Source organism: Haliaeetus leucocephalus, unplaced genomic scaffold (assembly GCF_000737465.1).
Source record: "Haliaeetus leucocephalus isolate CR32 unplaced genomic scaffold, Haliaeetus_leucocephalus-4.0 Scaffold195, whole genome shotgun sequence".
NCBI classification, from domain to species: Eukaryota; Metazoa; Chordata; class Aves; order Accipitriformes; family Accipitridae; genus Haliaeetus; species Haliaeetus leucocephalus.
In genome coordinates, this window is record NW_010972631.1 from 6,901,465 (window position 1) to 6,915,498 (window position 14,034).

Sequence of the window (14,034 nt, forward strand, 5' to 3'; positions counted from 1 at the left end):
TTTTCATGTAAATAGGAAATTTGACTTTTTAATCTGCTTATAAGTACTTCCAAGAGAAACTTAGGTGGGTTTTTTCACTGTAGTAACCAAATGACTGAAAAAGGAACAGTAAGAACACAAATGAGTCAGTAATCTATTGAGAATTGAGCACTGGCTTTCCTGGAGGAGACTAAAATATCTCTCCTCTGTCTGTCTGGTCAAACAGAGAGCAAGCATTTGGTAGTAGTCTGTACACATATTGTACGGTAACAACCAGCAAGGGTAAGAAAGTCATTAAGCTAAAAGAGGATATTGGCTCAAAAAGGAATGGGTATGTTTTCTGTGGATAAATGTAGTGGGAAATAGAAGATCTTGGACTATCAGAGAAGGAAAGTTCCAGTGCTGTTGGTTTATAGGTGTAATAGTGAAAATGATAGTGGATGGGTAGGCAGACTAAGTGGTCTTAAGGTAGAGCTGTCTTGTTAAAACAGGGTCTGAGTTTATTGATCTAGAAAGTCCCCAGGAAATAGTACATGGCATTTATGTTTTATATATAGGGTGCTATTAGACTGATGCCTCCAGGACCAAACAGACTGTGAAAACCTTTAGAGGGTAATCCTGAGTACATAAGGGAGATGTTTATTGTGAGTTAAATGCAGCTTTTGAGCATTTTTCCATTCTCTGTTGCCATGTGTTTACTGATCTTGCATTCATCTATGCAGACATCCTAGATGAAGTCTCAAAAAAGACACTGCTTTGGGAGCAACGAAATGGTGGTTCTTGTGGGGAGCAAACATTGTTTTGGGGAAAACAATCGAGCACATTATCTTTTAAAGTAAAAATAGCAAAACTTCCTTTGTTTTGTCCTCCTTCAGCCGTAGAACTTTGCTGCAGCCCCAGCCTTCATCCCACAGCTCAGAAATATCTCACACGCAGCATAAACTAGCTTTTCCTCATACTGACCCCAAGTGACTCTCTCATTGCAGGATATCAACAAAACAGAATGTCAGCAGCAGCTGCTGCTTCTCAAAATGCTGGCAAGCAGTTGGCCAAATTGCACTTTTTTGTCTATTAAAAGAAAAGAAACTGAAATTTAAGAATATAATCAAGTGGGAGGAAGATGCAAATAGCAACTCAGTAATTGCAGTTGTAATTATTTTTTGGAAATCATATTTTTAAAATATCCAGGTGGAAAATGAACTTTGTCATTAACATAGCCAGTCAGTCTCTAATCTTCAAATTTTAAAATTAGTTTGGAATAACCTATAGATTTCCAATCATACGGTTGAATCAGTGTATCTTTGCAAGGTCACAAATTAAAGAACGAGGCTCACTTGATTTCAATGAATTGTAAAATTGACTGTGTATTGCTTAGAATTAAGGAATGGCCTTAGCATTTTTTTAGCTGGGGGACCTTTGTTGGCAATACTTTGGAGCAATGTTGTGCTTTTGTTACCAGAGCACCTTCCTGTTTTACCAACATGGCTTGTGGCTGAAGACAGCCTTAAGAAATTTTCTTAACCAGTCAGCAGAAAATATTTCCAGAAACAGTATATAGGATTTGAACATTTTAAGTTTGCTTCTTTTTTTGTCTTCTGTATATAGTTCTGGTGTGTGAATGCTCTAGCAAGTGAATTCATTGGAACATGGCATTTTAAGAAATTATTAGAATATTGCTGGGATAGTAGACCAGAAATCTGATTTTTAATGCTTGCACTTACCTAGTGAATAAACAAGAAGACGTACTGCATGATTTGCTTCCCGTCAAAACAATGTGAAGTTGTAGTATGAAAGCGTTAGAAAGAATGAGAATACAATGAACAGGTATTATAAATATGTACTCAGCAGATAATTTCAAATGAATGTGCTTTCAGAAAATAGCAACAAATGCCAAGTTTCAAACTGAAAGAGAAGCACAAACTAATTTGTTAATATTTCCCCCCCCCCCAGATTTTCATGTTATAGTCTAGTGCAAGTGAAAAATCTGCAGTTCTATTCAATGGCTATTTCAGATAGATGTGATAGTTTATGATTGAGATGTTAATGTTGTTGAATTAAGAGTCAAATCACATCTCTTTTAGAGCTTCTGTACATCAGCATTTACCACAATGCTCATTATTAGAGAAGGACAGATAGGAAGGTCATATTTTCCTGATGGTTTTAATTGTTACAGTTTATTTATGTTCTTATGGCATTTACAAGTCCATGGTCTGTGTCAGCATGTGGCTGTGCTAAGCTAAACTAAAAGACAGACCTTTTCCCTGTGGACTTTACCAAGTAAGAAAAGATACAGATGAAAGAGTGAAGGACAGAAGGGAAAGAATATTCATCAGTTTGATGGGTATATTGTGTACACATTAGTAACTGTCTCCTTGGTGGGATAATTTATTCCAGTGGCACATTTATGGTGTCACCATTTTAAATCTTTCATTTGAGTCTGTAAAATTAATTTTGCATAAACGATCTGTTATGCATGATGCAAACGTACCGTATGCCAACTACTTAACTCAATGATGGATGAGCTGCCTCATATTTTCTGTGACATGTCATGGGGTAGGTGCATGCAACACCGCTGCAGAGAAGCTCAGATAGCATACTAACTCACACCCCGACATATCCCACGGGAATTTGTTTGCCCAAAACGTTGATAGAAGTCCATGAAACAGTGCCACCGCATTTGAATTGTATCTGCTGTGACCTCAGAGGAATGATTTGTTGTCTTGTGTTATTGAAATTAATTGCGGGTACTGTAGGAATGTTATGAAAAACAGCTGCGGCCCACACTTAGCCTTTGCTTTGTTAATGGTGATAAACAGGCTCCTTAAAGAAATACTACGATGTGAAAAGCAGTAATACTTGGGATGTATGTGTAATTATGTGGAGAGCCATGCAGAGCAGCAGATGACCAAACTGGTCTTTCACCTTACGTTCAAATAGTAATTTAGGCTACGAGTGAAAATCTATTTGAACTCTTGCTAGCCCCTTTTTGCTTAACTAACAAAGCTCCTTTGCTCTTTGGACACATTCTGGCAAGTGAATTTACAATAGATTTTAGGACTCAGCTGTGGCCTAACTCTGTGTCCACGGAAGTCACCTGTAAAACTCACAGCAGCCACTTCAGGAGCCGTAATTTCATCCAAAGGTTTGTTTGTACTGCCCTAGAATTTGGCACAAGTGTCATTTGTCACAGTGAGTGACACAGTGAGTATTCAAGAGCATTGGAAGGGCTATTCGTGATGGCTTCCTAAGCAGGTCTTGCAGCAAATGCAGTTTTGTTTTCTTTTTTTCTTTTGTATTTTGATGTCAAAATTAAAAGAGTCATTTTAAAACACTTTGCAGATTTTTAGATTTTTCAAAGGGCAACGTAGTGGCTAAAACAAATGACTGTGAATCTGATTTTCTACTTACTTTAAATGGGCATCTGCAATTTTTATTGTGGCCAAAATCGTGTCAAATAGACCAAAGCAAGTCACAAACATCCTTCTGAGATCATTGCTGTCTATTCTGAAAATCTTTAAAAATCCTTCATGCCAAGCATTGTAATTACATTTTCTTTGGAAAATATGGTTTGCTCTCTCTTGGTGCTTTTCTTTGCTAGCAGTGGAATGCAAACATAAGGCTACAATCTCAAAATTTTGTTTGCAGAGTTGCTTGTGCATGCATATCTCCAGTTCAGCATTTAAAAATATCTTTACAGTATACCTGATGTTTTTCGAGCCATAGACACATACATACATAAAGATCAGAATCAGTCCTTCTGGTTAGCTTCTTACATAGTATTCTTGAAAACGAAAAAACCCACAGCAACCACTACAGTATTCAAAGGCAAATGGAAATTGCTGTTAGACAAAAGTTAGCTCTTGGAAAATGTCAATAATTATAAAGCAGGTCAAGCTAAGACTTCTGTGAGACTATTGTAAGACTAGAAGTGGTTGAAAATTAGCAGGGAAGCTGTCATTATAAATACAATAAGCACTTAATGGCATCTCTCTCCATCTTCTGTGTCATCTCTTCATAGCGCCTTTTCACTTAACAAAGGGTCTGTTTCTTGTAGGTTCAAGGAGACAGCTACCCTTCCTAGACGTGTTATTCTTCCTAGCGTACTTTCTTTAACAATGAGTTGGCTTAAGACTTAAAATTAAGCAGTCATATATAACTCATACAAGACCATTCACCATTTACAGAAATGTGATGCTAGAAATTCAACTTTCAAATTGCCGGTGTGGTCCCAGTGTCAGAATGCATCAGTTTCTTTGGCCCTAGTTTGAATTTTCCCTCTAGATCTTTTTCTTCTGCATCTGTCAGTATGTTTGATGATACACAAAAGATCGTTGCTTGTCCAGTCTTCTGGGCACCTGCTTTAGCCTCTCTGAAATGTAAAGTTCAAGGAGGACCAGGTGTCTCTTCTGAAAGGAGTCAAAATGTTTTCTAGAATTGCATGTCTCAAACCTATAGGTGGGGTGGAATAACATAATCCTTCAGTTGTTTTATTTTTACTGTATTTATTTTAGGGTGCACCTGGAATGAAGGGAGAAAAAGGTGACAGAGTAAGTCTGCTTTAAAGTCAGTTTTTCTCAGATTTCTTAATTAAACACTATGTCTTTGAAAGCACAGACACTTGCTAATAAAACACTTGTTTTGGTTTTGATTACTTAGGGTGACATTGCTTCTCAGAACATGATGCGAGCAGTTGCAAGACAAGTTTGTGAACAACTGATAAATGGTAAACAGTGTTGCTTGCTTTGTTTTCATAGTAGTAATTTACTACTTTGTTTGTTAAAAGAGAAAAAAAATGGTATAAATTTAAGGTGAGATACTGGCCACAGAGCACAGCAAGAGCTTGAGTGATCTGATAGCTGTCCAATGCCAATGATTTGGTGGAAAAAAATGTAACACTAAATTTTTGCCAGATCTGCATGGCCAGCTTGATCATGAACTAATCTGTGACCTTTGGAAATACACATGCAAGTCTAATGCTCTGTACAAGGAAGGTGACTTTCCTTTTGTCAGTCTGGTCCAACATTACTTCATCTTTGTCATAAAATCGGTATACATTTTCTCATTAAACACATCTTATCTTCAGGAGGAGGGAATCGGTGAGAAAAAGGATCCTCACTGCAGGTACTTTGCTAGCAGAAAGAGGCAGATGAGTGTTGGGTAAATACTGTGCACAGAATCAGCTGTGCTATGCAGGGAAAAATGATATTTATTTGGAAAAGGACTCCAAATTGAATTTCAGTCCTCTACTGCCACACAGTGCAGCTCTGCAGCCCATAAAAACGGTCTCTACAGAGGCTTTCTCTCTGTCCCTGAGGCAGTGCTTTTGCTATCAGTAGACCTGCCGAGGAGGACAGAGACAAATGAGGCCATAAATTGTTAATGTCGTTTCTATAACAACGGTAAGTGCTGACTGAGGTAAACAGATATACCTTTTGGATCATTAAGAGTGCTTGTGTACAGGGAGGAGGACAGTATGTTCTTTAAAATGTCTGTGATGGCTGCTGTTTAAAACATTTCTATTAGTTAGCCATCACAGAGGAAGGAAAGTACATTCATGAATGTGTTAGGCTTATGAATAAGGATGTGTTATCCGAGATCTTTTAGCATCTCTTTTTTGAACATCCCTGCCTTATTTTTTTCATATTCAGCTCATGTCTTTAGGGTTATGCTAGGACTGGCATGTTACACTAATCAGGAAGGGCTAGGTGTGGTCCCCCATTAAGGGCTCCCTTCTGCATAATTTCAAAATGCTGTTGTTTTTGTTCAGATACCTTTCTTTGGAAATGAAATTTGCCTATATCCAGGACGTATGTAGATACAAGTCTATGCATCCCACAGGCTTAAGAAAGCAACTTCATAGACTGTGTGCTGCTAGCTCTACACATGAATAATTTATAATGTGTTTGCGGTAGCTTCAGAGCTCTGAAAGTACATAGAAATGTGATACTCCACTTTTAGAAGTGTTACAAGTCCTTTCTGTTCTTCAGAGTGGAAACAACCTCTAATTAGAACTCTGAGAGTGAGTATTGTAAACAAATGCTTATTTTGTGACTTAAATTGCTTTAAAATTAGTTTTTGTTAATGTTACTGGCTTCCAGAACTCCCCTTACCTTTTTTCCCTCCCTCTTCCATTCATGTTCAGCCTTCTTATCAGACATTCATCTTGAGTCTTTCTACTAGTTCACCACTAATTTATTGAATGGGAACAAGGATAGGATTTGATGCAGAGAGATAATTTGTTATTCCTTCCCACTTTGATAAAAGACTTTCACTCATTTCACATGGTTTATTGAACCATTTTTCTTTCCTTTGGAAGGTCAAATGAGCCGGTTCAACCAAATGCTGAATCAAATCCCGAATGACTATTATTCAAACCGTAACCAGCCAGGGCCACCAGGACCACCTGGTCCCCCAGGAGCTGCTGGGACAAGAGGAGAGCCTGGACCTGGAGGAAGACCAGGATTCCCAGGACCTCCTGGGGTCCAAGGACCCCCCGGTGAAAGAGGTGAGTAAATTCCAAGGCAGCTGTGTATTTCACAGCAGATGTAGTGCAGAGGCTGCCAGAGGAGCAGTCTGATCCCTTTACCATGTCAGACTAGGAGGTCCACACCTAGCAGTAGCCTGTTAGGCCAGCTGGGTTGCCTGAGGGGCATGATGTTCTGGAGGACAAGGTTAATTACATCAGTGCTTTCCTCTGTCTCGCCATGGCTCATGTTTCATGAAACACAAGTTGGTATAACATTTTGGCTGCTGTCTCAGGCTTCCACAGGATATCCCAGGAAAGTGAATGTTCTCAGAACTCTTCTGGCGCTAAACAACTACATCTTGAAAGGCTGGCTGGAGTAACACAATGCTTTGCAGAACAGAACTCTGATTAAGAGAGAAAATGAGTCATTACCAAGAATAAAAAGTAGGAGTTGAAAGAATTAGGTCTACATCCTTGGCTCTTTGCAGTTCTCTGAGGGAGGGAAGCAACCCTGAACTGAGCTTGAGCATATGGGTAAACGTATTTTGTGGCTACCTTGGATCACTGCAATGACATGGAGTGTCTGTACTGTACTGTGTTGTGGCCTTCACCTATTCCAGCTACTCTACTGTAGCATAGACTCAGTGCTGTGTTTTCTAGCATATATTTTAGTATAATCTTTAAAAAAGACTAGAAAAAAATCAAGGAAGAATGAATTGCTGCAGTCTGCTCTTTCTTAAACTTATGTCATCATAACTGTTTCTAAGAAAATGTAAAGCATCCTTTATAGTAGAAGTATGCAAGCTTGAAAATACCCTCCTGTTTGTAGTTTAAAATAATAAGGTTCTGTGGTGTTTTAAGCGTCTCGGAGACTTTTCTATTTTTGGGAAAGCTTATTCATACTAAATTACCTCTGCATCCTACTTTATTTTTAGGTTAGTATATTTATATCCAAATTATTTTCCCAAATGCTCATTTGGACATCTGTACAAAATAAGGTTTGACCAGCCTTGTAACATTAAATAATGGGAACTAAAATATTAATATCAAAGAATGAGCATGAAGAAATATTTGTTGATGTGGTTTCCTTCCTTTGGTTTTTATTGCCTTTTTTTTTTTTTTTAATTTATTCTGTAGGAATGCCTGGAGAGAAAGGTGAAAGAGGGACTGGATCTCAAGGACCACGAGGTTTGCCGGGACCACCTGGTAAATATTTCTTGTTTTATCAGATTACAGAAAAGTAGGAGAAAAAGGCAACATTTCTTCATAAGGAACCAGACTACATATGGTGAATGAACATGCTTTACTCTGTCCACTTCATGTTTTTGACACATATTAGAGTTTACTGGAAACCCCTACAAAAAAGGGCAATTTAGAAAGATTTTTGGATGTGGCTAATAAGTATTTATCTTTATCTTGTAATTTACTCATCTGGCATGCTTGCTTGTGTGAAAATGTACTTAATGAAAATACATTATCCAAATATTTGACGGATATTTTCATAAGTGTTATCCGATGATACTTTTGCAGTATCTAGTTCCATTTTTTACTTGTGATTACAGAACTACAAATTTTCCCCAAACTACAAAATACTGCCAGACGCAGAGTTACCAGATGATAGAGTCAGATGATTTGACCCTTGGTTTTGGTCTTTGTATCATGCAGTTTTGCTCACTGATGCCTTGGCAGAAATCAGCTGCATCATTTGTTTCTGCTTGTAGTTTACTAGGCTAAACATGGTTTTTCATTACAGGACCCATAAGATGCTTGCAGCAAATTGTAGCCCCAGTTACTTGAAGCTTTATTTTTCTGCTAACCATAATAAGACCGTTTCCAAAAAAAACATTACCTCATCCATCCTGGGGCTACAGGGTAGCAGAATTAATGTACTCCTGTATTTTAATTGAAATCCAGTGTGCTTGTCTAATCTAGTGGTCTCCCTGGAGATCTCGTATCTTACACGGAGGGGAAATAAACCAGAGAATTCATTGATGTTTCTTACTTGGCTCAAACCTTACTAAATCAGTTTCTGTGAATAAATCCTTAAATAAGCCACACACAGGGAAGCAACTAATGATGAGTCACATTTCTAGTTTTCTTTTGTTTTTCTTTGTTGACCCCCGTATAGCAACAAAGTGCAAGTGTTTTCTCACCAAAGACATAGCCTAGTCTGTGCAGTCTAGACAGCAGTAACGCTAGCTGTTTTATCAAGCTAGTTCTTAAAGAAAACAACCTCCCAACCTTTCAATTCTAAATTTAGGTCCACAAGGAGAATCTAGAACTGGTCCACCAGGCTCCACAGGATCACGAGGACCACCGGGACCGCCAGGTCGTCCTGGAAATGCGGGTATTCGAGGTCCCCCAGGGCCACCAGGATATTGTGATTCATCCCAGTGTGCCAGCATCCCTTACAATGGCCAAGGATTCCCAGGTAGGTTATGAGCAACTTAACTTGCCTTAAATAGCCTTCACAGATGTGGCTGTTCATATTGAGCTGCTTTACATGAGACAGTCCTGCTAGCCTGGACATACTGAATCAGGAGGAAATGGTTGCAATGAGCAGGCCTGCTTCATTGTAATGTGCTGGTATACGAGCAGTCGTTTGGACTTTGATGCAGATTTACTTGATGTTATGTGTGGTTTGCTTTAAATAGGAAGTAGTAACAAAATATTTTAGTCTTTTTTTTTTTTTTTTAAACATAGACGGTTAGTAGTTGATAATGTTTCTTATAGGATTTAAGTGACCATTTTCTTCTTCTTCTTTTTTCCCCCCTCCATCCCCACCCCTTCCTATCGTCTTCAGAACAAGGTTGAATTCTCCATGTTTCTCTTGAAAATAAAAAGAATGCTGTGGTTGGCAATTTCCGTGTGTCTCTTTTTGAGCAATGTCAGGATTATTTATACTAAATTGATACCTGAAATAAAAATTTTCCACAAAGGAAATCCATTCGTTGATACAGTGCAGACAACTGAAAAACACCTCTGTCCTACAATTTCTACCAAGTTAAACACCATGGAGTCTCTGATTAGCCCTGGGTCATATCAGCCTTCCTACACTGTGATGTAGCTCAAAACAGTAGGCTGCTTCTGGCATCAAAATAAAGGGTCACAGTGGCCACCAATTTCTGACTGGAAAGATTCTAATATATTTTAACATGGGGATCCTGCAGGACCACAGTATTGTTAACAAATTAATATGTATGCATTGCAACATCTCAAAATTAGTGTATGTGATACTACTCTTGGATACGGTTTGCTGTTAGTGTATTGTGCATGTACCCATGAAATGAAAAAAAAAAAAGAAAAGAGATATATATATATATATGTACACAATTGCAGACTCAGTGCTGCTGGTTAAAGAGCCAGGTAGTTGTGCAGATCTCACACAAAATTCTTATTTAAGTGAAAAAGAAAGAAAATTGTACCTGTGATTCAGCAGTGTTCTCCTTTCTAGTAAGCAGCTATGTATACATATATAAATATATGCCTATGACTTAACTGTTATGTATTCGGTTGGATGAAAGTATGTTGTTGCACATCAGATGGACTTTTTAAAAGACTAACATCATCTTTGACCTGTTTCAGGTTTCGGCTAACACATTTTCTAAGTCGCCAGTGCTGCTTACAGTTTGAATACATGAAAATCCTGTTTCTGAGATGTTTGCGCACGTGCTTATTAGAAAATGAGTCCGTATGGATATTTCACCACGGATATGGTTTTTGAACCATGTTGGCCTCATAGAATGGGGAGATTCTTTTTACTAACACAACTCGTGAATGAGATAAAGGACAGTGATGTCAATTCATTAAGCCTGTTGCATTTCAATAATAAAATACAGAGTCTTTCTTTTTTAAAAAAAGACCCAGATCATCAAAAGCCTCAGGAGGCTTATAAAACTACTAACCAGCAAAGGTAATGCCATTAGAAGAGACAGACTTAACCTGGTAAATGAGAAATTACTTATGTAAATAGTAAACTAATTGTGGCTTGTAAATGATTTGTATGGGACCGTATCCACTAAAATCCGTTAACAACTCTACGTGATGCTTTTGCATAAAAGCCTGCTGCTGCTTGCTATATGCCAGAATAACATCTTTGACAACTTATGAAACCTACCTGTCTGTTGCTTGTTACCAACATGTCTGAATTGGGGCATGTGTCTTTTTTTGTATGTAATCTTGTTGGATTCTGTAACTGCAGTTATAAGTACCAAAGTTTTATAATTATTTTTCTTCTGTTTTGCTGTAGTTTTTGGTGTTCCTGAAGCACCAGCTGTAACTCGGTTTGTTACGAGGAACAGCACGAGAAAATGACATGTACTGTATATTGCCGCTGGTGATAGCTATGTCTACATTTACTTTCCCATTCTCAGAGAAAATTAGTATATGCCAAACCCACCTATTCATCTTACCTGCTCCATGTCTTCTACTAATTACACAGTTTAAAATAAAGTCCAGTGCTTGGATTTACTGAAGTAGCTGTAAAATAATATTTTTATTTGATTTGCTTTGTTTTTGTTTTAGTTTTTTTTTTGTTTTGTTTTACAATAATTGGTCCCTTGTATAATTTAAGACTCTTTCTGCAATGTTTTGTGTATTATAAATACAAAGCCCTTCAAAATTAATTTTAAACTTTTTATTATTTTACTGCCAAAAAAGTGTTCATGAACAAAACTGAAAAATACCCCCAGTGAACTATTAACTTATATATTTATTATATGGAAATAAGATTGGACTAACATTATGTAGACAAACTAACCTTCATTGTATTTGTGGATTCAAAGACATGCGATAACTATTATGTTCAATCGGACAACTATTTTCAACCAGAACCATACGTGCCTGAAAGTGGACCCTATCAACCTGAAGGTGAACCCTTTATAGTACCTATGGAGTCAGAAAGGAGAGAGGACGAGTATGAGGACTATGGAGTTGAAATGCATTCACCAGAATACCCTGAGCACATGCGCTGGAAAAGATCACTGTCAAGAAAAGCAAAACCAAACCCATAAAAGATCTGTGTCTTGTTTTGGTTTTTTTGGTTGGTGGGTTTTGTTTTTGCTATACTTGCATTTGCAGATACACACAGGGAGAGTGCATCCTTTCTTTTGCTATATAGCTTTCTGGTCTTTTCATATCAGACGCACCCCTGTTTTGTATCTCGCTTATGTGGGGATAGCAATGTGTGTACCTAGAGACTTCATATTGCTCTGGAAATGCTTGTAAAATACTTTTGCTTATAGTGGCTGCGTACAGGTTAATATGTGCATTCAGTTATCCCAGTGCTGCCTTTTCATTAAAATAATGTAAAAACAAATAAATAAAAAAAAGAAAACCAAAAAGCCAAAACAAAAATAACCACAGAGCTGCTGCAAATTTCCTAAGGACTGTCTGCTTTAGCTCTACATTTTTCTTCTTTTTCAAATGCATGTTTGCAGTTCAGTCAGATCACAGGTCTGCATTATCTAGTTAAAAAAGAAAGAAACAAAAAATTCCCTCTCCTTCCAATATCATTGTCATTTTCTTCTAGTCTTAGTTACACTTTGCAGAGCATATATTGCTCTTACACATCTCCTTTAAACACCACAAACATTAAGTAGCTGAAATCATTGTATCAACTGGATACAGTTTAATAATGCCTGAAATCTCCCAGTTTGTAGACACAGTAACATTTATGCCAAATTGCAGTCAATCCTGCAGAGATGGAATTGCATGTTTATGTTGTATATTTAGTATGGAATTTTTTTTTCAGAATACAATGTTTCTTAGTTATCAAAAGCAGTTGGAAATTGTTTGCAAGACTATGGATATAGAATTGCTGCTTTTATATTGTAACTGCAAATTGTGAATTTCACTGCCTTATATTATTTATTTCTGAAATGAAAGAGGCATTTTTCAATAAAACTACTGAAAATTTATATGCATCTGTTCATTTTTTTGAAAGGCACGTTGAGGCTGATGTGTATGTATTCTGTTAGTGTTATTTACTCAACCATTTGGAAATGCCAGATACCAAAAATCAACTAGAATGGGAATAGTCTTAAAATAGGTATTAAGGCTGTGGTGTCTAGAGGCGGGTGGATGAAAGCAGGAGAGGCTTCCTCCGTCTGAGGTATGAATAAGAGTTTTGAGAAATTCAGTCTGCAAGGCATTTGGTGAAGAAAATGGAAAAGAGGGTCTGAGCTTCCACTGCTGTCTTTTCTGGGGTTTTGGACGGATGGCTGTTGCAGGGAGAGAGCGGACCGGTGGTGATCCTTCCTATCCATTGTATCTTGACTGAGGTCTGTCTTAGAAGTAGAAATGACTTTTGCAATAGGACCTGGAGCAAAGCTGTTTGACTTCATTGGGATAGCTGGAATGCTGTTTCTTAAAGTCATGCAAGACTTCTGTCACACAGCTAGATGTGCAGGCTGGCTTCCTGATCACGGAATTTTGCTCCGCACTGGAAGCTATAGGGCAAATTTTAATGTCCACAAATGGAAATTATACAACTCCATAGTCTGCCTGACTGGTTATCAGTGAAATGAAATCCAAACAAATGGCATTTCAAAGAGTGATCCTGATTACAGCCATATGTCTTTTAGACTGTAAGAGAATAATTCTGGGCTGAACAGAGGAACATTTAAAGGAGAATCAAAGCCATTGATTATGTTTTCTTCTAATTGCGGAGGGTTAAATATCAAAAACATGTCCTGCAGCTTGATGTGCAATAAAGAAATGCATGTCTCTGGCAGAAAAAAAGATGCTGGTAAAATCTGTCTTTTTCTGGCATTAAGTGTGTCCCTAGGACAAGCTTAACCAGATGCCCATATCTTCATAAAAAAACATTCCCTTCTGTCCTCCAAACATAAAGTTTTACCTTATTTTAAGCATCTCTCTTAAATGATTTATCTATTTTTTCACAAAATACACCCAATGCCTGCCAACCATGCCTTGTATTCTTTGTGTTCTTTATTAATATCAATCTTAATAGAGATGCTGCGATTTGATTATCTGGTGGCCTGAAACATTTAAACATTCAATAAAACCTAAGCTTATTGGTAGTCAGTACATTTTAACGACAAAATTCTGCTCGCAGATCTGCAGGATGGATACAAGCTTTAGGATGTGTACTTCCTACAGGCACAGAATTACAAAGTATGAGTCATGACCAACTCTGAACTTCAGGTATGGGCTGATGAGCATTTGTATCTCAAAAAGATCCCCATAAGCCCCAAACCTGGTTAACATTTCTTTCACCTGTGCCACGATGTTTGACAGAGTCAGACTTCTTCTGATGGAGCATTTTGATGTAAAAAGGACTTTCACTGGCTCATCCAAAATATGGAGAAAATATTTGAAATGTTTGGAGAGCATATAAATGAGTGTTTACTCATAGAGGCCAACAAGGAAGAACAACTAATTTCCAGGAATTCTCAGGGGAATGACTCTCAGGGGGTGGGAGGGTACTGATGACACTTCTGGGAAAGCTGTTGCAAAGCTGAGCCAAGCAAAACCTGGAGAAATACAAATGCAAAGCAAGTACAAACAAGTTTGAGTTCCTGAATATCTCATGCACAACAGCAGTTTACATAGTCTGGCAGTTTTAA

General features: G+C 37.7%; 1 protein-coding gene across 1 annotated transcript in view; it reads left to right on the plus strand.

Annotated features, from left to right (window-relative positions):
* The window catches only part of COL12A1 (collagen, type XII, alpha 1), a 106,430-nt gene extending 94,677 nt beyond the window's left edge, over nucleotides 1-11,753 (plus strand). The window contains exons 61-66 of the mRNA XM_010565774.1: nucleotides 4,491-4,526; nucleotides 4,636-4,702; nucleotides 6,296-6,484; nucleotides 7,583-7,651; nucleotides 8,706-8,876; nucleotides 11,276-11,753. Of these exons, the coding sequence (XP_010564076.1) occupies nucleotides 4,491-4,526; nucleotides 4,636-4,702; nucleotides 6,296-6,484; nucleotides 7,583-7,651; nucleotides 8,706-8,876; nucleotides 11,276-11,457 (714 nt within the window). The 3' untranslated portion in view covers nucleotides 11,458-11,753. The remainder of the gene's footprint in view (nucleotides 1-4,490; nucleotides 4,527-4,635; nucleotides 4,703-6,295; nucleotides 6,485-7,582; nucleotides 7,652-8,705; nucleotides 8,877-11,275) is intronic.
* The last annotated feature ends 2,281 nt before the right edge of the window (nucleotides 11,754-14,034 follow it).